The 27,180-nt window shown below is 29.9% G+C and overlaps 4 protein-coding genes across 7 annotated transcripts; 3 read left to right on the forward strand and 1 right to left on the reverse strand.

Annotated features, from left to right (window-relative positions):
- Positions 1–314: 314 nt before the first annotated feature.
- On the forward strand, positions 315–10,985 carry Cat (catalase). The gene is made up of 8 exons (XM_018550506.1): positions 315–505; positions 6,814–6,988; positions 7,856–7,997; positions 8,558–8,708; positions 8,811–8,990; positions 9,113–9,304; positions 9,384–9,620; positions 10,446–10,985. The coding sequence occupies exons 1-8, from the start codon at positions 353–355 to the stop codon at positions 10,845–10,847; spliced, it is 1,632 nt and encodes a 543-aa protein (XP_018406008.1). The 5' UTR covers positions 315–352; the 3' UTR covers positions 10,848–10,985.
- Positions 10,986–12,737: 1,752 nt separating this feature from the next.
- LOC108782280 (T-complex protein 11-like protein 1) lies at positions 12,738–16,604 on the forward strand. Of its 2 annotated transcripts, XM_018550504.1 has the most exons (9): positions 12,738–12,941; positions 13,010–13,145; positions 13,422–13,538; positions 14,293–14,403; positions 14,561–14,855; positions 14,935–15,456; positions 15,533–15,717; positions 15,893–16,059; positions 16,260–16,604. In XM_018550504.1, the coding sequence occupies exons 2-9, from the start codon at positions 13,135–13,137 to the stop codon at positions 16,505–16,507; spliced, it is 1,656 nt and encodes a 551-aa protein (XP_018406006.1). In that variant the 5' UTR covers positions 12,738–12,941; positions 13,010–13,134; the 3' UTR covers positions 16,508–16,604. The 2 variants fall into 2 exon arrangements, with proteins under 2 accessions (XP_018406006.1, XP_018406007.1); XM_018550505.1 differs by lacking the exon at positions 13,422–13,538.
- A 783-nt stretch (positions 16,605–17,387) lies between these two features.
- Positions 17,388–21,688, reverse strand: Rtel1 (Regulator of telomere elongation helicase 1). Its single transcript, XM_018550503.1, has 12 exons — positions 21,556–21,688; positions 20,659–21,082; positions 20,313–20,568; positions 19,987–20,244; positions 19,587–19,897; positions 19,278–19,484; positions 19,053–19,215; positions 18,704–18,961; positions 18,383–18,622; positions 17,826–18,290; positions 17,603–17,747; positions 17,388–17,461 (listed from the first exon to the last, which is right to left on the reverse strand). Exons 1-12 carry the CDS (start codon positions 21,686–21,688, stop codon positions 17,388–17,390), a joined length of 2,934 nt encoding a protein of 977 aa, XP_018406005.1.
- Positions 21,689–21,933: 245 nt separating this feature from the next.
- Positions 21,934–27,145, forward strand: Oscillin (glucosamine-6-phosphate isomerase Oscillin). Of its 3 annotated transcripts, XM_018548780.1 has the most exons (7): positions 21,934–21,997; positions 22,077–22,298; positions 25,359–25,521; positions 25,654–25,938; positions 26,023–26,381; positions 26,513–26,595; positions 26,827–27,145. In XM_018548780.1, exons 3-6 carry the CDS (start codon positions 25,398–25,400, stop codon positions 26,588–26,590), a joined length of 846 nt encoding a protein of 281 aa, XP_018404282.1. In that variant the 5' UTR covers positions 21,934–21,997; positions 22,077–22,298; positions 25,359–25,397; the 3' UTR covers positions 26,591–26,595; positions 26,827–27,145. The 3 variants fall into 3 exon arrangements, with proteins under 3 accessions (XP_018404282.1, XP_018404274.1, XP_018404290.1); XM_018548772.1 differs by having other exon boundaries at positions 21,954–22,298; XM_018548788.1 differs by lacking the exon at positions 26,513–26,595 and having other exon boundaries at positions 21,954–22,298.
- The last annotated feature ends 35 nt before the right edge of the window (positions 27,146–27,180 follow it).

Here is a 27,180-nt window from a genome sequence, read left to right on the forward strand (position 1 = left end):
CTTGATTAAATTAATTGATTAAATAATTGGTAAAAATCGCTCTCGAATTAAAATTTTATATTTAAAATTAGAGAAAGACACTGTGATGATTCCATTTAATATAATTAATTAAATAGAATTGTGTGGGGATCGAGCTATTGTATGTCAAGAATGCGTTCGAACCTTCGGATTTGAGTCGACTCCTTCAAATAGTACCGCCTTTCTTTCATTGATGTATGATGTGAAGTGCTTGCGAGTCGTACGCGTCAACGTTCCCACTCACCATCGCTCTTATCCCCCCCCCCCCCATAAAAGCTTGTCATCGTTCCCGCACCCGCAGTCCAGTCGCCTCAAAATATCGGGGAGCGTATCTATGCTTGTAAATTACGCTGTATTCAATTCCACGTTTTATATATCTTCGAGTAAACGTTTTTACGTTAGCGACGAGAGGTCGACTGGCAAGATGGCCTGTCCAGTGAGGGATCCCGCTTCGGAACAGCTGAACGATTACAAAAAGAAACTCAAGGTAAGATCGTAAGACCTCATCATCTCATTTATGCATCTTATACACGACATACCATGTAGCCAGGCTAATAATTCATGTATCGTACAAATAAACTTAAGCGTATGACTGGCTGTAGACAGAAACATCCAAGAACCTCTCTCTGTCCTGCAGCCAATCAACAGGCTTGAATACAACATATGAAATATCAGCCTGTATATTCAATCCTAGTTTTGTCACGCAAGATGATTAATTGTAATTGCTTCAAGGATCAAAACAAGCTCGACTATTTTGGACTTTAACTTTCTTAATGTCACTTCACTTTGTACGAATGCACGCGGTAATCGTTGATTATTTATCGAAGTGAGAATGATTTAGCTATTTCTTAATGGATGCAATGATGTATGTCCCGCGAGAGGCATCATTCTTATAAACATAAAAAAAGAATTTATCTGTTGCGCAGTAGTAATGAATTAATTAGCACGTATAAATATCTACGATTACGTCGTTCTTAACGATACTCGCATAACATTATTAAAACTAGATGTAACGACATAAAATAAATATATTTGAAAAATATTTTTTTTACATTTACTCTTATGTTGAAAAAAAATTGAGATTTATACTATTTTTTTTTAATTTTATTTTTTTCGTGATGCAAAAGAAACAAAAAATATTGCACATGTACTTTATCGAAATTCTAGATTTAGCAAAACTTCCTACATCTTATCGTTATACGGGTATGTTAAGTTAGCACCCCAACTATAGTACTCAGGAGTTCTGATTAGAGTTCCCACTTCCTTTTGACGAGACGAAGAGTTCCCTATAGTTAATAACAAGAGTTCCGCTCAATAAACATTTTTTTTACATTTTTAAAAAATGGGGTGCTAACTTTTTATCGAATTTCGAGGTGGAATAGTTCTGAGCGGCTTAATAGCTTCAATTTGCGATTGCCTAGAGTTCCTGATATGTAAAAAAAATTTTCGAATATTAAAAAAAAATTAAAAATTTTTGAAAAATTAATTTTTAGATACAATAGTTCTGATGATAATTCTTGCTTCTTTTTGACGATACGAAGAGTTCTCTATGATTTTTAATGACATGTGCGCTTAATAATCATTTTTTAATAATTTTTAAAAATCATAGAGAACTCTTCGTATCGTTAAAAGAAGCAGGAATTATCATCAGAACTATTGTATCTAAAAATTAATTTTTCAAAAATTTTTAATTTTTTTTTTAATATTCGAAAATTTTTTTTACATATCAGGAACTCTAGGCAATCGCAAATTGAAGCTATTAAGCCGCTCAGAACTATTCCACCTCGAAATTCGATAAAAAGTTAGCACCCCATTTTTAAAAAATGTAAAAAGAATGTTTATTGAGCGGAACTCTTGTTATTAACTATAGGGAACTCTTCGTCTCGTCAAAAGGAAGTGGGAACTCTAATCAGAACTCCTGAGTACTATAGTTGGGGTGCTAACTTAACATACCCCCGTTACAAGAAAACATTTAAATATTCACTAAAAAAGAAACGAGTTTTTCAAAATTTAATGTATTACTATATCAATTCCCTTATTCTTACATTTTAACAGGTCACCCTGTACATTCATTTGGTTAAGTTCACGAAATTGAAAACAAAATTCTTAATTTCGTTTTTATCATCTTGATTCATATCTCTTGTATAAGCAAAAAACATTTTGCCAGATAAAATACACATAACACACTCGCATATTTATGTACACTTATGTTAAAAAATACAAAGATCCAAAAATTTCGTACTGTACCCAATATAGTAATTTTATACTATATAATGTGTACATCTTATATTAAAAAAACGCAAAAATCTAAAATTTTATACCACCCGATATATAAATGGTAATGTAGTAATACACAAAACCCTTGTTGCTTTATAATTTGGTATTTTAATTCTCGCAATCGAGATCAATGCTGTTCTTTATACATGAATTAATTTTTCGAAGAATTTTAAGTTCCACAAGCTTGATATCTAATTATATAACGGATGTTTATGTTGATTTTCACGTGTAATAATCATTACTACTAATAAAAGATAAACGGAAATTTACGTTACCGATTCGATTATATCAAAATGTTTACAATAAATACAAGGTGACTGTTTGAATTGTGTTGAGAGTAAACTGTTATATATTTTCTTCTTTTCTTGTTTTAATGATTGTTCGTCTGATCGGTTATTTGAGACTTAATTATATTTGAGCCATTATACACAAGCCAATTTATAAATGTCAGCATGAACACAATCATCGAAGGAAAGATATTTCTCATTAAGTGTTTCTAAGTACCTTAGAAGCAAAAGTTATATAGAAACACATCGTAGATTCCGTAATAAACACTGTAATGAAGACAACACAATTAATTAAATCAAGCGTAATTAATCAATTAATAAAATCAATGTAATCAATGTTTCATAATTAAAAGCGTACATTACATTTATGTTCTACTAAATATACAATACAATGTACATAAAATTAATGTTTAATCAGTATGTAATGATACCCGATATATTTCTAAAAATATGTTTATGTTTGCGTAATTGATGATATTACACGATTTGCGTACATTGTGCAGGAATATGTTTGCTATGTTAATATACTTTAAAGGTTAGATTATATTTGCAGCACGAGCTCACAGTATTTTATTTGCAACAAGGTTAAGCGATAAATTTTATATATATAAGTAATTCTTATCAAGGAATAATATTGATGATGTTAGAATATTAGAAATGCATTCGATATCCGGGAAAAATTACCGGATATTCGGTTTACCCTTAAATGATATCATAAACGTTTTTGGCTTCTGCGATCAATTTTGTATTATTTTAGAAAATTTTTTTGTTTCGAAACATTTCGAAGTGTTTAATTTTACTTTAAACATTATAACTGTCCTAAAAACGTATAGTAAAACGCTAATGTCAGCTTCTCTATGTCATATTTATTACTTTGAGGGTAAAGTACTGTGATAAGAAAATTATTAATACAAAAATTAATGTGCACACAATTTATTTATATGAAGAAATTTGAATGTTAGGCATCGAATACAGTTATATTTGTATATTATGGAATAACACATAATATTAAAATACGACATATTTTATATAAAAAGTATGAGAAAAGTCAATTTGTAACGCAAAAGCATTCTAATACGTAGTCGTTTTTTATTACAGAATTTCTTTACATTATGATTCAAATAATATATATTTTATTTTAAATAATATAATTTTTAACAATATAAATTTTGTAACTTTTTATAAAATGCTTTTCTCACAAAACTTGTCTCGATAGACGCGTTTTTGTAAGAATTCTTAAAATTAATTCAACTTGCATTTGAAAACTACGAAATATATTCGTAATTTACTTCTGCAAATCTCCGAGAATAGCCGAGAATTATTTACTTAAGGAATTATTCAAGAATCCAATAGGCAAAAATTATGAAACGTTTAAAGTATTTACGATGCATTTTGCACGTAATTGTAATTTATCCCTGTACACAGTGCACTTGAGATTTCTCTGCAATTCTTTCCGCGATTCACGACCTTCGCCATGTACTATATCTTCCGATATTTAATCATAAAAATTACGATTGTTAATATCACGTAGATATATGATTAAAAAATGCATGTTGTATTAATGCATGTATTGCTTTTTTTTATTTAGAACGATTCGTTTTTTACGAAGCAAAAGTATGTATTTTAATAGATACGGTTGAGAAAATAACCATAAAGCTGTGTCACTGTGGCATGATAAGCGCAGATATAGATAAATTAAATATTGTCCAAAGGAGAGACATTTTAAAAATAAATATTGATAAACAAATCTCGATGTCAAGAGGCATTTTCATGATCGTATCTATAAGATTAAACAAATAAAATGATCGATTAAATTTTCAAATTATTTTATCTCACAACACATTACAGTATCAGCACGACACACCCCGTCTCGTAGCGGTACGATATTAAAAAAAATTAGCTTATCTGCGTATATATAATTTGCATTTCAAAAGAGTTAGCAACGAATGCAACCAAGTTGACGACGACGATTTAAAAGCAATATATTGTACACTGAATTACGTTAGAAAGAAGTTCCCAGATATTGCGAGATACGTCCGGTGGGCGTGCGTTGTTTGTCAATCTTGAGTCAAAATCGCGTGATTAGATCGAGGCATATTTTAGAAAAAATAATGATAAATATATCTCTGTACATTAACAACGTTTCACTGATCATCTAATATAAAAATAAAAACTAGGTGCAATTTTATGTGACATTCTCGATAGCGCGGCTTTCAGACAGTCATCTTAAAGTAAAAATATAGATTTCTAGACTCTCGATATATTAGGATTATAATTCATTGAAGTTAAAAATTCTATTTATTCTTTCTATCTATTTGATCGTCTAATATAATTTTACATTGCTTTGTCTCTTTATAATATTTCTGATTGATAGTTTTATTCTTATATATACACACTTTGTTTTTATCTTCTTCATATTTGAATGAGACAATGTCACAATGGTCTGAGTTGGATCACGGGTGTTTCTAAATAATTGTGCGTGAATTTACTACGAATGTAATTCTTCGATTGCGCGCCGAAATTTTTTCAGATTTGAAACGCAATACTAACAAACTACTCTGCAATAATATCCCGAATTAAATTTACTGATTTTGATAGCTGTTAAAAATATTTATCGTATAGAGAGATTTATGTGTATATTAGAAAGGTGCGTGTGCGAAACATTATGTAACAACGTTTGTTTACGTTGCAGAACTTAACGATGCTCCTTGCACTCAATATGTTCTAGCATATATATTCTAGTGTACAGTTATCTACTAACTTTCGATAAACAGTTTGTGGAAATTGCTTGCTTAAACGGGACTAGCATATTACAACTAAAAAAAGGAAACGATAACGTTGCGCGAACAACAAAATGCAGTGATTATATCACTGCTGGTACTTCAGTCACGGATGATAATTGCTGTAACAGGCGACAAAGTGGGTCGCCGGCTCTTAGATGATAGATAGGACTTCGAAAGTGCAATTTGCACAGACCGTGCACACCTATGATAAGCAAGATTATCTTTATCGTTTTAGGATTTTATTAGGATGTTTATCACACTATCATATAAAAAACTTATGTGCTTGCTCTTAAATTATTTATTAGTAAAATGAGTAGTGACTAAAGCTGTGCGATCCGTCGCGTTTTTCTCTTGCGTTTATATACAGCTATTTTTATATACAGCTATTGTTAAAAAGATACACAACTAATTGACGAACCGACAAGCGTAAATACAACTCTGTTGACTTATACATATCTATGTTTACTATATTTTATTGTCTTTTAAAGTAATTCTCCTTAAAGATAATACACTTCTGATAACATTTGTATAGCTTGCGGAAATAACTCAGTGAAAAGTCATATTTGAATATCGAACTTAAAGCTTTGTTGTCACACAATTCTGATTCAAAACGGCAATTCTTGAGTCATCGCAAGTCAGCGCTGTATTATCGTTTTGAATCACTCTCCCTACTCCCCTAATCTTACTGGATTTGTTCTTAGAATTAAAAAAGGCAATGAAAAGGACTCGATTTACAAATATTTCGGATTTCATTCAAATGCGTGTGACACAAGACTGAAGGCCGGAGCACAGACCTTTGCATAAACCTTAAAAAAATTGACAGGTGCTTTCATTCTTAAGGCATTATTTAAAAATAACTTTTCTCAATTTCCGTAAGCTATACGAACATTATCAGTGTATTATCTCCAGAAGAGATTACTTTAAAGGACAATAAAATTTATTTATATACATTAAGGGGCCTATTTTGTAACTTTTAATGACTGCAACGATATCGTTACGTTATCATTGCGCAGTTTTGTATACCGCAAAATAGCTGCGTAACGATAATTTAACGATATTGTTAGAGTCGTTAAGAGTTACAGAATAGGCCTCTAAGTGATGTTTATTTATACATATATTAGTGATGTTTATTTTCTCAATAGTCATCGAATTTTATTGCCATACCATGAATCGCTCAGATTTATCAATGTAAAAAAACAGCGATAATCAAATATAAAAAAATCTTACATGCAAAAAAACACAATTAAAAGATTTCTCATTTAAATTAAATTTTTTATTTGAATAATTTTTAATAGGATGTACTCTTCATGATCGAAGCTTTAGTGAAAATCATTATATTTGCTGACAATTAAGAAAAGTCATTATTCATGAAAACTGTTCTATATGAACAAATTTATTTCACGTGATTAGTCGATCATTATACATTTTTTAAAATTAATTTTTTGTAGGGAGAAGCACCTGTATTATTAACTGCCAATGGAGCGCCCATCGCCGAGAAAAAGGCCAGCCTCACGGTTGGTCCTCGTGGACCCATGTTGCTGCAAGACTTTGTTTACTTGGATGAAATGTCACACTTCGGTAGAGAAAGAATTCCCGAGCGAGTTGTCCATGCGAAGGGTGCCGGTATGTTCTTTTTAATATTTAATGTGGCATATATCTTATCGCTGTATTCAATATGTACTTTTAGTCATGCGATAAATTCTGTTGCTTATAAAAATATACTTATGGGCTGGATTACACCTTTCGGTAAACATTAGCTCACTATCTTGCTCCCTTATCTTTTATTCTTTTATTTAATATTTTTTATTCATTTATTTATCCTGTAGGTAAATTACCACGTAGTTTTATTCGAAAATGGAACAACTTATGGCGAATTCGATTAGATGCACTAGTGCGCACTGAGTGCACCTGAGTTCATCTTTCTTCCTTTTCTTTCCAGGAGAAGGAAAAAGGAAAAAAGATGAACTGGTGCAATCCAATCGAATTCGCCATTAGAGAAACGGATTTATTTAATTAATTAAAATTAAAAGCAACATGGAATGTATTGTTTCATTGACTAATTACAATAAAAATAATTACAATATAATTATCTAACTATTACAAATGTCTATATTTTGACTTTACATATTACTTTAAACAATTGAGTTTCAAATTTCTATAGCATTCAATGAGTATTGATACTGCTTTCACCAATCAATTTTTAGGCGATTTATAAATCTCACTAAACACATAAGACAAGTTGTGATAGTTTATAGCTCGATTATTCAAACAAATTTGTGCAATCAAAAGGTGGATTTCTTAAAATTATAATTATTTTTATACTGTAATTAACTAATTAAATAAAACAAATATGTATTCCATGTTACTTTTTATTTTAGCTATAAAATAAATTTTTTTTAATAAATAGAAGATTTATGACACGTAATTATGTATAAATATCTATTACTTTTATCATAACAGGTTATTAACTTCATTTTTTTCTATTTTTAGGTGCGTTTGGCTACTTTGAAGTTACCCATGATATTACCAGATATTGTAAAGCAAAAGTGTTTTCTAGCATCGGAAAGAGGACTCCCATTGCTATAAGATGCTCTACCGTCGGTGGTGAAAGCGGTTCTGCCGACACTGTCAGGTAATAAATAGAGAAAATACCAGTATAGAATATTATTTAACTTTGATGCAGATGGTTTAATAAATATTTGAAGGTGATAATTGATCCTCTCATTTACGTTTTTGCATATCCATCAAGCGTCAATTAGATTTTTCTACATAAACTGGAAAATATAAAATTACATTTAATATTATAATATAAAATTACATTTTATATTATAATACAAATAATATCATTAATTATATATTTAATGTTCATTGTAAATATTTGCAATACTTTTTTTGTACAGAACATATATACACGAATCGTCTTTACATTGCCCCAGTTAGTTACGTGCGTATCTGCAACACAAATCGCACTTAAATTCTTTTTGTGGTAAAGTAACTTTCTATCGTTCATTGTGTTGCAATCGGAAATATGATTCACAAGAATTGCGTACTGCTTTTCTGAATCACGTTTTGCTTAACTAATGTAACTAATTCGAGTAATAAAATACAATAAAAATAAAACACAAAAATTCTGTTTACTTAATTACTATCAGTCTGCTTATTACATTTTGTTGTTGTATTTTGTTGTATTAGAGATCCACGTGGATTCGCCGTAAAATTCTACACCGAGGAAGGTATTTGGGATCTCGTGGGCAACAATACGCCTATCTTCTTTATTAAGGATCCTCTCTTCTTCCCGAGTTTTATACATACACAGAAGAGAAATCCAGCGACTCACTTGAAGGTTCGATTGAATTTGCAATTATTTACAAAACACAGTTTAATAGTGTAATAGTTTTCAATAGTTAAATGTATTTGTGTGAAACATGTTTATTATTAATTTCAGGATGCTGATATGTTCTGGGACTTTATCTCCCTCAGACCCGAGACGACACATCAAGTTATGTTCCTCTTTAGCGATCGTGGCATTCCCGATGGATATCGTCATATGAATGGCTATGGTTCACATACATTCAAGTTGGTGAACAGCAAGAATGAAATGGTTTATTGCAAATTCCACTATAAGGTCTGTCTATTTTAAAACTAGGAAAAGAGTAGCATTTATTATTTCTATTTAATCTGTTTAATGTATATTTACATGATATTATAATGTACTATATCCAGTTATAAATATTTAATAACTTTCAGACTAATCAAGGAATCAAGAATATCTTTTCACAAAAAGCCGCCGAACTCAGCGCTTCCGATCCTGATTACTCGATCAGAGATCTTTACAATGCAATCGCTAAAAGCCAATATCCAACCTGGACATTTTATATCCAAGTGATGACCGCTCAACAAGCAAAAACCTTAAAGTGGAATCCGTTTGACTTGACAAAGGTAATTATAATATTATGTTTAATTTACTTAATATTCTAGCGTAGCAGACATTTTTTTGGAAACTAATTTTTTTTTATAGGTGTGGCCGCATAAAGAATATCCACTGATACAAGTAGGTAAATTGGTGCTGGATCGCAATCCCGAAAACTATTTCGCCGATGTGGAACAAATGGCTTTTGATCCAGCACATATGGTACCCGGTATTGAGCCAAGCCCTGATAAGATGCTGCAAGGCCGGCTTTTCGCCTATGGCGACACTCATAGGCATCGCTTGGGTCCAAATCATCTCCAATTGCCAGTGAATTGTCCTTACAAGGTAATATTTTGTAACATTTTCAAGTAAATTATATAATTACGACTATAGTTTGGCCTTTTCTATATTATATTCTAGTCAGATGTGATAAAATTTTATTTCTTAAAAAAAAAACAAACTTTATAAATAAATAATATAATTTTAAGTAATTTTGATTCTCTCTCTCATTTGTATTAAAAAATCGAACAATTTGTAACTTTTAATTCATATTTCATAAATGTCACATGAAAGCATTGATGTTAATATAATATAAAGAGATTAAGACTGGGACAATCTCGCTTTAAGAAGCCCTAAGCCATAAAGCTATAAGAAATTGACCAATCACAGTAGATTATTTTTCTCGCATTCAACTGTGATTGGTCAATTTTTTATGGCTTTTACGACTTCGGGCCTCTTAAAGCAAAGTTGTGGACCCAGTATAAAGCATCATTATGCCTATATACATACAATATGTCTTTAATTATATATTTAAAAATTATTATATTTTGCAATAACAATCAGATATTATTTAAGCAGCTAATAACGGCGTGATTTAAACTATTAACATAAATTATATAATACCATTCGATTTTGAAATAATTATTTATATATATTAATGTTTAATTATATTATTAAATTGAATTTTACATATATGTACATAATTATATGTGCACATGTATGTATAATATACTAATATATTATACTGTTGATATATTGTATGTAAACTATGTATTTTTTAAGATGTATCTATTTTATGTCAATATTATATTACTCATGATTTTATAATATTAGATATAATATTTATTAATATTGTGTAAGTTTTCTGACTAAAGTATTTTGATTTTGTAGGCGATTTCCACAATGCACTATCAACGGGATGGTAACATGCCGATATACAATCACGGCAACGCACCGAATTATTATCCTAATAGTTTTTCCGGACCGAAAGAATGTCCAGCTGCACGTTCGCCGCCGTTCCATGTAAGCGGAGATGTAGATCGTTATGATCCTGTGGATGAAGATGACTTTGGTCAAGCTACTATTTTCTGGCAGAAGGTTCTCGATGAACCAGCCAAAGAGAGACTAGTACAAAATATGGTCGGAAGTTTGCGTAATGCCTCGACATTCATCGTCGAACGAGCTGTGCAAAACTTTGCTCGAGTGGATGTCGATCTCTCTCACAGATTGACAGAAGGTTTGCGCAAATGCGGAGTACATATCAACGCCTTGGGAAAATCAGCCAATCTGTAAAGAGGATATAATCATCTCTTTTCCTTTTTGTATCATACCCTATTATCGAATACATAACAAATACGTACTAAAATACATAAATATGATACGTATGTTTTTTATTGATCGAACATGTTTATTAGATTTTTGTTAAAAATATTTCTTGCAATGTCGTATATTGCTTTTTATTTGATATTTCATTGTAAAATTATCATTTTATAATACTATTACTATTTAAAAAATTTACTTAAAAATTACAGGGGGTGTAGGTATAAAGCTATTAACGGTGCCTTTTTATCTTTACATAAACATTTATATTGTATTTGAGAAAGACAAAAATCAAACATTGTTCCGCTATTTGTTAAGATACTGCGTTTTGCTACAGTTGTTGAATATAATACATAAATACTGTTTGATTTTTGTAGCTCTTTTAAAGAAGAAACGTGTGTTGGGATTTTTATGTAAATAAAATTGGAAATTACTACAAGTGAATATTCTATACTCCAATGTTTCTATATTGTTCCTGCTATGTTTATCTTTGTATAAAAAGATTAAAACATGCATGACTTTACCTTGACGAATTCAAGGTAGACCGCAGTGAGTCATGTCGCCAATTAGGGTAACTTGTGCGACAAAGCCATTTCAGCTCCATTTAAACTGCATACAAAACGTATCCGTTTTTATCCGTCGTTCCGGAGTCGAATCGAACGTTTCGTGAAATTCACAAAAGGTATGTCGTTACATAGAGTTTCATCTTTTCGAAATAGAAAAAGAACTAAATCTTTTATATTCAATATTGACATTTTTTTCATATGTGTTGCATAAAGCATATTATTCGAGAATATAGTTACATATAATGAAGTATACATATGTATACATATATTTTATAAAACATAGATATACAGTTTTTTGTGGTTTATATTTATAATATGTATACGTTCAATTATTTAATAGTCATGAAAAAGATTTTTGAATAAAATTATTTTGCTTCAAAAATTTATACATATAAAGACTTCAGTAAAAATTTCTGAATCTTTAATCATAGTTTTATTAAAAATAAAACAATGAAGATACGTGAACTATATAAATATGCAACAAACTGCCACTCAAGTAGCTCATTGTCAGTTTTTGTATATATTGGCTTTGTTTTTTCCTATTTTCGTTAGAAATAGAGAATTATCCAAGGATTGTAAATAAACTCCAATTCACTTATTCGCGGCGATTAACTTAATTTATTCAGAATCGCTTAAAGCAATATTATAGATTTTTAATTATATGATTCATTGTCTCTTGATTTAATCTTTGTCCTGTATATTATGTATATATTAAAAAATAAAACAGTATAATATATATATATATCATCTGTGTTAACAAAATATATATAATACAGATGTTATTTTTGATAAATTAATCGCTTAAATTAAGATAATTAATTAGAATTTAGTGGAAGTCGTTCTTAAAAAAAAAAATCTGATAATCATGTATTAGAATTTGTATTGTGCTTTCAAATTTACTTAAAAATTACAGTTATTTTGTTATACATTCATTTTTTCTCTTTATCCTAAATCTAGGATATTTTTTAATTTTAAATCGTGAAAAATATAAAAAGTGCAGCTAAATCAATTGATACGATTCTTTTCTCTTTGTTTTCATTGCACTTTGTACACTTCGACTTTGTGTTTTTCCTTTTTTACCTCCAAACACATAATTTTATTTTAAGATTAAAAACGATGCATTTAAAACAAACATACTCGCATTTTTTTTTGCATCCCTTGCGTTTAAAACTTTTCTTTCTAAATGTTTATTCCTTTATGGAAAAAAGTGCGGCTCAAAAAAAACAGGTTTTAAAGTGCACGTTCAAACGCGCACTGCGCGGAGCGATGCGACATTTCCGGTCGAATCTGACAAGTCCGAGATGTGGTAGGTGCGCGGTCTCACAGCTGTTTCCAAATTTGTTCGCGGATCATCGCGGGATGCTGGCCAGCGGGCACGCGCGTTTGCAAATAAATCCAATGTACCGGTGGGCCTGAGGGTTATACAGGAAAAGGGACGGGACTTCTCCTGCGGTGTATGTCGACTGCATCGTGCGCGATTAACCTACGCGAAATTCCTCCTGTAAGGACAAACCGCGAGGAAATGTAGTTCGTGAATTTCCTCGCGTCTCACGGACATTCTTTTTATAGTTACAGGCTGACCTACTTCTCGTCTTGAAACGCGCTTAAAGTCGGATCAGCGGCCAGACCCAGTGTGCAGACCATGCTACGGCCAGTCTTTTAAATTATATATTTATATCGATATTCTCAGCATTATGCCAGATAGGTATGTCACCTGCGAGCTTTGTTTACATCGTAACATAATACCTGTCACTACTCCTTTTTGTCCTTCCAAAAATAAAGGAACGGAATTTTACAAATTTTAAGCATTTTTTTATAAAGAGATTTTTCTGCAATGACGTTTAATTATTATTAAAAATATTTATATATATATACACACACACACCCACACAACTTATTCCTTCTTATATTATCATAATTGATATTTTTAAATCTACGAGAAGTAATCAGGAAAAACATATAATTTGATGATGTTTATTAGGAATAAAGTTTTGGTTGGTGCTGGAGTAATATGGGGTGTGACTCTTTGCTGTCTTTTGTTCAGTCGCAAGTTGAGACCCACGACACTGTTAAATTTTATCCCTGCTATATTATATCGGTCAGTTTATTTTTGTTGGATAACAAATCAGTGTTCATAGAATTTTGCTGTTAAAAAAATTTTGTAATCTAATATTGCTCTCTATGCCATTCAGCTAAACATAACAGTATAAACTATGGGCATTTTCTAGCAAAGACTTATTATTTCTTATTGTAGCATTGAGTTATATTAAAACTTTTTGACTTTTGTCAAACTTCAAATCTATATGTATTCCATTTTAAGTATAACAAACATATACTAATTCAGCTTAAAAAAACAGATACCCAATTGAGTCACAAAATGAATCATGTCAGCCTTGTGACTCCAATATTAAACAAAGTTGAAATGATTCATCTGGATCTGTGTCTCTTGCTAGAAAATATGTAATATTTTTTTGTTTCTTAATTATTATATACATCAAACTTGAATTGATTTATTGGTCCTTACATTTGTTTTTTATATTATTAAAATATACTTACAAAAAAATGTTGCTGTTACTATTGATTTTGTTGTTATTAATCACAAAACAATTTTTATATAAGTAATATCGTCATCATAGACATTTAACGAAACGTAACAATTAATTTAGGCATTTAACTACATGTAACAGTTAACAAGCTATATATTATCGTGAAATAATTTTTTTCAATGATATAAAATCATATTCCTCTTAATAAATATTATTGCAAATTTGAAATGTCTGTTTACTTGTTTTTCACTGTTCAATTAAATAATATTCCTATAAAACTTATCGCTTGTTATTGTAATTGTACAGAAATCAAAAAATGGAGAATGAGGATGAACAGAAGCATAATACAGATGATGCTGGTACATCAACGAACTGTGATACTAATGTACATACAAATACGCAAAATGAAGTCCATAGGTATGTAGTTGGAATTTACAACAAATATATAATAAAAGCAACATTTTGTCATTATGAATCATTGTGATTAATTAATGACGATTTCATATAAAGATATTATGATATTATATAATTGATATTATATCTATGTAATATATTATATCTTGTGTTCACACAGACAACCAACACCAAATTTTATGATGGGTGGTTTAACCGGAGCATCACCACCAAAATTTGTATCTTTTGACGAAATTGTTAAAGCTGCCAACGGAATGAAAAATATGGCCTTAGCCCACGAAATCGCGGTAGATGTAAACTTTCAGCTGCAAAAATTGGAGCCAGAAGACGGTAGTTTTCATAGGCGAGTAAAAGAAATAATGCACAAAGCTTTTTGGAATCTATTAGCGGAGCAGTTGGCCGAAGATCCGCCAGATTATTCGCACGCACTGATTTTAATGAAAGAAATTAAAGAAGTAATAATTCTCTTTTTGTTCTATGATGACAGAAGAAAAAGCATTAAATGATATATAATATATTCTCTATTTGTTTTAGTCACTGGATGAACTTGTACCACCACACAATGCAAAGATTAAGGAAAATATTAGAGAAGTACTTGATTTGGATTTGATCAAGCAGCAAGCAGAGAAAGGCGTATTAGATTTTCATCATTACGGACAATATATAATCTCTATTATGAGTAAAATATGTGCGCCAGTGAGAGATGAAAAAATCAGAGAATTATCACAGCAGGTAGACATCGTTGAGACATTCAAGGGTATTATGGAATTGTTGCAGTTAATGAGATTGGATTTAGCAAATTTTACCATTACGATGATGAGGCCAAATATCATTGCTTCGAGTATCGAGTACGAGAAAGCGAAGTTTGCCGATTTTTTAAAGATCAATTCAAACGGCTTGCAATATACAGAAAAATGGTTACTAAAACATTTTAATGCAGAAAAAGACACAAGTTCATCGAGTGCTGGTACTAATAATGTAAGACAAATTACTCATTCTTTATTGACAGAGGCGTATCTCGACCTCCTGGAATGGGATTTCAACCCAGACGCCGAGGTATGGAAATATTGGAATATATATTTTATATTATATATTCGATAAATTTATTGTAAGCAGAATGATTTTCATTTAGACATTGATGTTGGATCAAGGAAGACTTCTAGAATTGCGTGACATAACTAGTAGATTGAGCATCGTCGGTTCTGTGATATTATTGGTTAATAATACAATTGGTGCTCCGATTCATGGAGTTTCGAGCTTTAAAAAGAATATTAAGGAACATTTGAATGCACTGTTGGATTCTGTACATTCAAACAAGTACGTCAAACTGAAAATAAATTACAATAAAATATACTTATTATTTTTAAAACAATTATAAGTAAAATTTAGACCGATAAAAATAATAGAAAAAAATCCCATTTTCGGAAAAACGAATCTTTGGTTTACGATTAATTATATTCAAAATTTACTAATACAATTATTTCTACTATAGTGATCTAGAAGCTGCAATGCCAAATATTATACTACAAGTAAAAACAGATGTAAAAACAACGTTACAGGAAATAAATGCTGCCGAGTTGTCACCAGAACTAGAAACGCTATTAGAAGGTCAAATAGCCGATCTTATAGATCCAAAACATAAGATCAGATATCTCGTCAGTAAGTATAAAAATTAAAATTTGGCTGGCACCGTGGGGTACTAAACGCCCCAGTGTATTTTTACTCTCAATTAAGGCCCCTATTGTTAGAAAATGAAACGGTAGTGCCGTCTGTTAAAAGACTGATTCTAGAGAAGTGTGCCAGCTAAGAGTTAATTTGATGATTAACATTGTCAACTATAAATATGTACATCATTTTAGGTCTACGAATTAGACAGTTCCTACAGAAAATTATTCAATCGCAATCCACTGCGCCCCAACAAGTACCACCAGGCCTCTCTTCACTGCAAGAGGAATTAACCGCCATTGCTGCCCGATTTGTAATACTTGTTTCGCATAATCGCAGCGTATTTTGCGAGTATTATCAAGATATTGTTGCAAACGCGCTTGCGAAAAGCGACGTTGACAATAATAAAGAAATACATGGAACACATACTATGGAATTGTAAAAAGAATGAATAATGTTAATATAAATAATATTAATACACTCGGATCTCGTTATGCTCGTTTCCGAAACGCATATTATTCTAAGATCATTTTGTAGTATCGAACAATTAAATTTCTGAATAGATCAAATTGCATTTACTCTTACATTCACTATGCATCTCTTTTAGTCATAGAACTTTTTTCGAGTACTATATTGAGACACGCTATATCGAGATGCGAGTATATGTATATAATTTTTCATATTTATGTTTATTCTATAATGGACAATATTCATAAACTGCATATTATATAATTAACAAGATAGAAAAGATATCTGTATTTTTTACTATCATTGCTACAATCATGATTATTTAACGCCGAACAGTAACAGTTACGTTTCCTTTTCTTTTTAATATGTTATTTACAGGACATATTAATGTATTATATATTAACTAATTAAATTAATAGGTATATGATATCTTTCTTTTCATTTTTTTAAATAATGATTTTTTAAATAATAAATTAGTGTATTTGATTACAAAATAAGTTATCATGTATAATATAAACGTACGTGAAATATGCATATAAGTATATTCATGATTACAATACTGACGTTTTTAATTGCTTAGGCCAATTTTACATTATTACAAAAGTAAAAAAAATTAATTCTCTTATACTTTTCACACTTTTTCTTGATTTCACTAGAATGATGCCTGCATCATTTTATATTTAGCATGAGTAGTCTAATCAATTTTTAAAACATGAAAAAATATTTATTCAAGTATTAATTTATAATATTTATTACTATTTAAGTACTAAAAATTTAATATATAAATTAAAATTAAAGTAAAACTGTATATATATGTATTTAATATCTATTATCCTTCTAAGCTGATGTAGGCATTAAGGCAACTTTAAATTCTTTATATAATTCTCAAAGGTTACAATATGTTGTTTCTTTAAAAAACTTTGAAATCCTAAAAATAGAAAAATTTGTTAAAATTTTTCAATTTTAATCCTATAAATTGTTTTGCTCATCTGTCTCTCTCTCTCTCTCTCTCTCTTACACACACATATACGACACACACCTCCAAACTATTGACATGCAAAAAACTTACCTATCAACAAATGTCGTAACTGTCCGGTCGGTGGAAATAAACTTGACAATGTTTCCAATAACTTATCGAAATCGCCACTTTGCGTATAGCTTTGTATCATAATTGCAAATATTTTATAATCACTTGCAGATAACGCTCGTTTCACCTATGAATATATTTTATTTATGTTTAAAATGCATAATTTTTTTATTACATAAATAATAGGATTGTGTTATTTACTTACATCCTTCAAATATTGTTTTCCTAGTGTCTTTTTATCGTCTTTCATATCCTTATCGTTTTGGGTGAAATTTTGTGCGGAATTAATTTCGGGAACATTTAACGAAGATGTCGAAGGGGCAGAAAAATATGAATCAATTCCAGGTGATATAATATTAATTTTTCTTCTTTTTGAAACTGGTTCTTCGGATCGATGTTTTGCTAATTCGCATGTACTCTGATTGTCTTTTAATTTACAAGCACTAAAATTGATTGCAGATTGTGGCTTCAATGACTGTTTGTCCTTTGCACTTTCCTCTAAATACATATTTATGTCAAAACTATTCTTAGTCAATTCTTCTGTCGCAGAATTATTTTGTACTTTTTGTCTTAGAGAATGAGATACCGTTGTTTCAAAGGTAGCACCCACTGCAGGTAATGATATATCAATGTTGCCATATTGTGCATGAGTGATACCAGGTTGCGGCAACTGTGAAATTATTGATAAGTTTAAATATATTGTAATAATTGCATTTAGTTTTAAAACACACACACATGCATATATACTATAAATAAACTTACTGTATTCTCCGCGTTCCTAAAAAATTCTCGTAACTCTTTCGTGATCATTCCAAAATTCGTAAACTTTTTTATGTATGGTCTAAGCCAAGCAGATAATTGTTTATTGAAGTTTGGATTTTCAAATCTACAATCACATAGTATAACAGCACCATAATCGTTTTTATGTCTTATTATTCTGCCGATTGCTTGATTAACAGCCCGGGATGCTTCAAGTTGATACCATTCTTGCCCGGTTAGACTCTGTATTAAATTTGTTTATTAGTCTTATATCTTATTTATTGAGTTATTATTTTGAACAAAAGTAAAGTATAATTTTTATACTTCTTTCTTCGCTGTCCTTATTTCCTCTAAGTATCTTTGTTTTAACATAACTCGTGGATCTTTTAAAGGTGGAAATGGAAGACCAATGATTAACACAGCCCTACCGTTTGCATTAGCAAAATCCAAACCTTCGCTGACTTTTCCTCTACAGACTGCCATAAAAACAGCCCCCTTACAAGACGGGTCTTTAATTTTTTGGTAGTACTCATTCATCACGTTAACAAATCCGTCTTTAGAGTTTGGTTCTACATAAATAGGCTATTATCCAATAATTAATTTGATATATGCTTATATATTATATCGTAAAATATATTATTTTGTAATGAGTACACTATTTTTTACTTATTACCTTACGCTCAGCAATTTGTGTCCATAAACCCATATTCTGCCATTCGTCCCTGCATTTTCTCATGATTGGATACGATGGAAAGAATATTAACAACCCATGAGGGACGATACAACTAAAGTTATATACTGTTCTTCCAAGAGACGCAATATACTTCGGATCATTTCTGTGAAACATAATAAAGATATTAATTCAAATCACTGTTTATTTCATTGTCATATTTATTACCTTGTATTATAAGATGAATTAAGTGGATGATTATCTGGTCCCTGACTAAGAACACCAACACATACTTGTTCCTTCGTTACTATATGTGGATTTTCCAGTTGGACTGCGATTGATATACCGAGTTCCGATACAAATGGTTTTAACGGAGACAGTGTACCGCTTGTGAGAATTACGGAACGTATCCCTTGTTCTACCATCTGTTCCATACTAAAATATGTTTATTATATGATTTAAAATAATGTATTATATTTCTAATAAGTAGTGTATGTGTGTGTGTGTAATGTATTTCTTTTATAAAGTCAGTTTTACCCAAAACCAGGGCTAAAACACCAGTAACTAATAAGTTTTCCATCCGTTTTAGTTGTCTTTTTACTCTCCCAGACATCGTTCTTGTAATTCTTTTTTTGTTCTTCCATTTGTATGTGAACTTTGTAGCAACGTTTTACTTTTTCCTTGTGACGTGCAATAGAGGCACCGCTGTTGAAAGCAGTTCTCAATAAATCACTAAACTTTTGCAATGCATTCCCTTTTCTTGCAAATGGTGAAGTACTCGTAGTTGTCAGATATAAAATAAGTTTTTCTAGTTTGTCTACCACAATTTGTTCCTTACCATGTGTTAACTATTACAAAAAAAAATACATTACAATAACAGTAGTATGTATATATGTATATAAATTTCTAATAAATTCATTTAAGTCAAAATATTTACTTCAATTTTCTCAAGTAATTCAAAAATATATCCGCCAGGAAAAGTGTCTCCTTCACTACGGTTTTTTAATTCAATTGAGTCGATTGCTTTCTCCAGTTCTAAAAACATTGCTTTTAAAATACATAGATCTTCTGCTGTAAAATCTTTTTGAACATTATTCTCTGACAAAAAGTCATTCTGTTGATCTGAATCCTTAGCCATATCTTGCATTACTACAGTTACTTCATCAATACACATTGCAATATCTGTACTGCTTATCTGTACAGACATATATAATATTTAATTAGAATAAAGGACTAAATATGAAGAAAATATATTTTTTATACCTGTAATGATGCTGCTTCTTCACAAACTTTTTCAACATTATGAGCTTCGTCCAATAAAACTACAGTATTTTGTAAGTCTATACCCTGCGACCTTCGTGTCTTAGGATCTAGTAGATAATTGTAAGGCATGAAAACAATATCCGCATTCTGTTTCAATTCCTTTGCCAGAAAGTATGGGCAACACTTGTGCTTCTGTCCAACTTTAATTAAATCTTCTATGTCTAGTACCTCTTGTTTAAATATAGGATCATCTTTTCTAAAAAAGACACATTAAAATTTATATAATTTATTTGCTACTTGCTTTCTCTGCATTGATTATAAAATAATATCTAAATGTTACACTCACCTGGTCTCGACATTGTTGAAATAAAAACAAGTTCTTGACTTTACTTTGGCATGACACATGTGTATCTTGTTAAAAGAACTTGTTTCTTTAGAAACTTCTGGATGAATGCATAGCTGATCTCGAGATCCCAATACAGCAGTAGCTATATGTTTGTATGATGTTTTCTTCAATTCATACATAGCCTGAGACAATTGAGAATGTGTTCGAGATGCATAAATAATTTTGGGCATGGCCCAACCAAAACTTTGAACATTATCTGGTACTCCTGCTGCTTTTTCAAGCCCACTGGTTAAATGTTTAAAGAAATTTCCACCAAAGTCTTTCTTTTCTATTGCACCTGCTATCACTTGTGCTTGTAACTGAGCTTTCTTTGTTAACAGCCAACTTAAGGAGGAACACAAAAGGCTCAAAGTCTTTCCAGTGCCTGTGAAATATTTATTTATATTTATAAATTTCATTGCAAACCTATTTATAAATTACTAAAATAGCTTTAATAATTAATCCATTTAATAAAGAAAAAACTAAAAAAATAAAGATAAAAACTTTTTATTAATCTAAATATTCAATTTTTCTTTTGTATCGAATGATTTTTCTAAATTAAAGAGATTTGAAATTTAATAATTTAAAAATTATTTTTTTATTGAAATGTTTAAATCATCATAAATTTTTTGTAAAATATTAATTATTTAAAAAAATAATAAAAGATGAAACATATGTAGAAGTTTAATTCTTTAATTATTTTACGTCAAATAATTTATATATGTCAGAAACAAATGTTTTAAACAAATTACATGACTCTTCTTTTGAAAAATATCTTAAATCATTAAAAATTTCTTTTAAATGTTTATTTCTCAGAGAACCTCGTTCCCAATTAGATAACCGTGTATACAAGTATACCTGTCGGTGACTCCAAGACACCGTGTTGACTATTTTGCAAGCATTCTATCACTTTTCTCATATACTCCTCCTGCACAGGATAGGGCTTAAAGGGGAAGCTAACGATAATATCATTAATCGTGACATCGGGCATCTTTAGAAATTCGATCGAAAAACGCATCAGCTGCAATAAAACTCCATGCGTTATCTTCCACTAGTTTCCCGCCAGAATAGAAATCTAACCTAACGTTTTTCATTGGCAAAACTGGCGCGCATTTTAAAACTGTTTGACAAATATCAAACATATATCTATCTCACTTTAAGTTCTAAAAGTGTACACGTTCAGGTACAAAAAACAGACCTATAGTGCAATCAGAGAGGAACCTTCTCTGGTGCAATTATGAAGAAAATAATGAACACCAATGAACACTTATTTGAACTTGTCTACGTCATCCTCATCGAGGTTAATTCTGTTTTTGCATTCGTGAGCGATAAGAAAATAGATAAAAATAGTAGCACGGACGGAGTCTTGAAAATTTCAGATTGCGCCCTTATCTATCTAGCTACGATAAGGACATGTGTGGCGATGAGCTGACCCGAAAAGGAACAGGCGGCGGGCCCGCCACACTCAAGCTTCGAGGAGAGACCGTCGAGACAAGATCGGACTACGCGAAATTAAGGTTAACGTATATGCCAAATCAGCTGATTCAATGATCAGTGACTGACTAGTGGTGTGGCCGACGACGCAACGATTCATTCAGCAGGTTCGTGCTTCTCCAGGCCACTTCTCTGCGCGGCATTTTCCTCCTTGGAGGGCATATTTTGTTGAGTCACAGTTTCTCGCGACAGAAGCGGGAAAATATAAGTGAATTAAATAGTATAACAATTGGTCTTCTGTCTTCCACGTGTGATTAATTTATGGAGGTCAACAGCCGTTAGCTACTAATTCTAAAAGAAAATGGAGAAAAGGTTTTACAGTCTGTGAATCAGGTCAAAAAGTGATAAGCAAATGTTTATGAAGAAGATAAATATGTTGTGTATCTGTCGATATGAATTTTAGATACTCTTGTACTACCTATATATATATCTACGTTTTTAATCTTGATTATATGATATGAAAATTTTATTTGCAATAAAATGATAATCTTATTGAAAATTATATCGGTAGATATATTGATCTCGATATTAATATATCTAAAATGTTTTATACAAATCTGAACAGTATATATAACATTATTTTGCAATAATTATGCATATGAGTTAAAAGGTTAACATGTCACAAGTTTATCTTTGAGACATGAATGCGCAAATATGTCTGGTAGATAAAAGTTTGTTTTCAGTCTTATTACAATTATAACATATATTACAATGTATTATGCTTCTTGTATTTAGATAAATTAAATAATTTATGATGTTTTTAATTACACATGTGCAAATGTTTCTCTTATATGACTAATTTGTAAGATTCCCTGATTTTATTAATATAAATTGACAGATCATTTACTCCTTGGAAAAACTTGAAAAAATATGGAATATTGAAATTTTTTTTTATCAGGGAATTTCCATGGAACTTATCAATTTTATTTTGAGGAAGTTGTTTGAACTTTATTTAAACATTTCTATTCTATTTATATCTGAAAATGTTTCTTTTTTTTTGATAATTTTTCTTGAAAATGTAAAGTGTTGAAAATCGTTATATAAATATGTACTTATACACTTCTGTATGTATTCTCAACAGTATGATAATATAATATATTTTTTTGTATATACTGTTTTGCAAATTTTTATTAAAATATTGGAGTGACAATAGAAGACAATACTCGATCAGTAGAAAAAAGCAGATACTACATATATGAAATATTATATAAAATGGGGGGGGGAGGTAATAATTATTACCTGAAGTATTTTCGAATATGTAAAGTTCAGAGGAAAATTTGTGTAATCAAAGTTGCATTTCAGAAATTTGAAGGTTAATTTTGTTTCTTGAGCTAGAATTATATAATTATTTTTAATACATAATATAATTTCTCTAATTATTCTGCATATAAAGATATTAAAATAGAGATGTCTAATAGCTTACGACATATGTTAGACTTTATTCTGGCACATATTGACATGAAATATTAAATATTTATAAACTGTTCATTTTTTTTATACTGTTACCGTATTTTATATGCAGAATAATTAGAAGAATTATATTTACAAAGAAATATATCATTTCATTTAAAAGTAGAGGTAACCTTTGTATCTTTTTGGCACCTCTATCTAAAAAAAACAACATAATCAAAATATGCCCTTGAAATCTTTCCACTTTTATCAAAAACATTTTTTCCATATCTGTCATGTTTTTTGAGATATTTGCCGTGGTGAATGAAAATGAGTCTGTACACATGATAAAGTAGTGGTTTATTTTTTGTAATTTCGTAAAGCTCTTTTTAAAATGTCAAGACTATCTTATGTTGAGCTTTATGTTGTCTTTCCTGTTATGGTTGATTTTTACGGTTTTTGATTACTAGAGATAAAGTGATGTATATTTTGTCTGATAAGAATGTAACTTTGTTGCAAGTTTCCTCTTGAGAATATTAATGTTCCTTTTAATAATAAAAGAAAAACGTATAAAACATGAAATTTAAAAAAAGTATATAAAATAAAAAGGATAATTTTTTAACAGATATATTATTTTATCTCTTAAAAACTATCTTAAATATACTATTTAAAAGTTTTGTAGTGTATTTTGTTGTAACGTAATATTTCTAATATGCGAGTAATCACAAATGACATTACATTTTTTTAAATGTTTTCAAAGATGTCTTACTTTTTATTCATTGTTAGTCTTATTTTTAAAATAATCAAGAAATGATATATACATTTTTTATAATTTGGAGAACGATAGAATTATAATTTAAAAACTAAAAAATTTAATTAGATTTCGCTCGTTTTTTGCAATGCAAAGTATAAAAAAAAACTGTATAAATTGAGCGATAATAAGATTTTTTTATAAAATAAATTTCTAGTTTACAATGTTAATATAACTTAAAAATATAAAATAAATATAAAAATAATATCGAACGTTTCGGAACTCACACACATGGATCCTTCTTCAATGATTCTTATCGATGTTACAATGTCATAGAGATGAAAGCATAATCTTAAAATACGATATCTAAGCGATATGGTCTGGTATCATTTGTTAGAAGAAATTGATTTCCCTGTTTTCGCGTGAATGTGGAAATTGTGTAATAAATTGTCTGAAAACAGGAACGTTTTCGTCTGATTTTACGTATTCGTCTGATTCTGTTAATCGCAAATGTTTTTTTATCTTTATGTTGTATTTGTATTAACATGTATATTGTAAACTAAAAATTTATTTTATTAAAAAAAATCTTATTACCGCTCGATTTAGATCGTTTTTTCTTTTTACTTAAAAAATTTAAATATATTTATTTATCACGAAATACACATTATTTAAAACTTTGTTTATTTACGTATAAAAAAATATGATACTTAAATCTCCACTTTAAAATGATTGAGTTTTATATTTTAAATTGTTTGAAAGTGTTTTAAACGGAGTGTTTTAAACGGATGACCTCGGAATTTATTTCAAAAAATTCCGTATCTCGAAAAACATATGGTTATAACAATAAAACTTAATATAAATATGTAATTTAATCCTACGTATATAAGAACAAAAAATTCTAAAAGAAAAATACTCATTTATTCGCTATCTGATTTGACGTAAAATTGCTCATAATTAGATTCAGATTAGATAAACATATTAATTTAGTATTAAAATGATATTAATTGTATATGTATTCATGTTACAGTGTGCAATTTTTTAACTGTGTGCAATCAATATATTTATTATGCGTCTCGTAATTTGCGATAACGTGGACTATGTCGCAGAATGGTCTGCGAAGTATGTTTTAAAGAGAATCAATGACTTTAATCCTAATGAGAACAAGTATTTTGTTCTCGGTCTTCCTACAGGTATATAATACTTAAATAAAAAAATAGTTTTTCAATAACTAAGTTAATAATAACTTTTTTAAATATTTGTTTATTAATGTTATTAACATACCATTATTATTCTAATAATTTTTTTATTTTCTTTCCATCTAGGAGGGACACCTTTGGGGATGTATAAAAAACTTATAGAATATTATCAACAAGGCAAAATTTCCTTCAAATATGTTAAGACATTCAATATGGACGAATATGTTGATTTACCAAGAGATCATCCAGAATCTTATCACTATTACATGTACAATAATTTCTTCAAACATATAGATATTGATCCGAAAAATGTGCATATACTTGATGGAAATGCGACGGACCTTGAAAAAGAGTGTGATAATTTCGAGAAAATGATTAAAGAGGCTGGCGGAATAGAATTGTTCATCGGAGGTACAACAACAGTTTTATTAAATCTAAACAAGAGATGTTTATATGTAGTAAGAATTTGAAAATAATTTTTAAAATTATTTCTAGGTATCGGACCAGACGGACATATAGCCTTTAATGAGCCAGGTTCGTCGTTAGCTTCTCGCACACGCGTGAAAACTCTTGCGCAAGACACTTTGGAAGCAAACGCGAGATTTTTCGGAAATGATATTAACAAAGTACCAAAACAAGCACTGACTGTAGGCGTCGGTACTGTAATGGACGCAAAGGAAGTAATGATTCTTATCACTGGATCTCACAAAGCTTTTGCCCTGTACAAAGCTATAGAAGAAGGTATTAACCATATGTGGACGGTATCTGCGTTTCAACAACATCCTCGTACGCTTATAATTTGTGATGAAGACGCAACTCTGGAGTTACGTGTGAAAACGGTTAAATATTTCAAGGTAATCTCGTCTATCTCGTTATATCAGCATATCATGACTAAGCATTATTTTTTGTCACGAAGTAGAGACATTAATTACATCTAGGCACAATATTAAAACTGCGTCTCGTATTCAATTTATATGCTATTTAGGCGCTCAGTGATGTTCATCGCAAATTGATTGAGGAAGATGGAAATGCAATCCCCCGCCGTACAGTGCAAAACAATTAAAAACGGTACCTCCATGACTTTTATATTCAATCAAAATTTTCTGTACTATACGAGTTATACATATCCATTTTCCTTCCTATAAAAAATATCTTTTAATAAAAAGAATACATTAGAGATAAGATATATTAACACTCTTTGTTGATATATTCTTATTTTTATGCAAATTGTTGTAATGAATATATATCATCTCAACAATCCTACATAATTAAATTTATAATCTTTTTTTTTTTTTGTAGAATTTATGGGACATTCATAGCAAATTTATCGAGCAAGAAAATCGGCCAAAATAAAGATTTTATTACCATCGGCAACTCGTAAAAGTTATAATAAATTTATATAAGAAGGGAAAAAAATCGGAAATTTTAACGTATGGACGATAAGGCTATAAAGCTAGAGTGATTAGAGATATATAATGCAATATATTGTATTTTATGTTCTCTATTTTAATCGTATATCTACACATACAAATTTTAATTATATATACTATCTTATACACAACTGCCATATGAATGCCAGAAAAATATATTTTTATATCATTGTTCTGTTATTTCAGAAATAAAGATATTCTTTTTAAGCACATTTTCAGTGAT

This window comes from Cyphomyrmex costatus, unplaced genomic scaffold (assembly GCF_001594065.2).
Source record: "Cyphomyrmex costatus isolate MS0001 unplaced genomic scaffold, Ccosl1.0 scaffold123, whole genome shotgun sequence".
Lineage (NCBI taxonomy): Eukaryota > Metazoa > Arthropoda > Insecta > Hymenoptera > Formicidae > Cyphomyrmex > Cyphomyrmex costatus.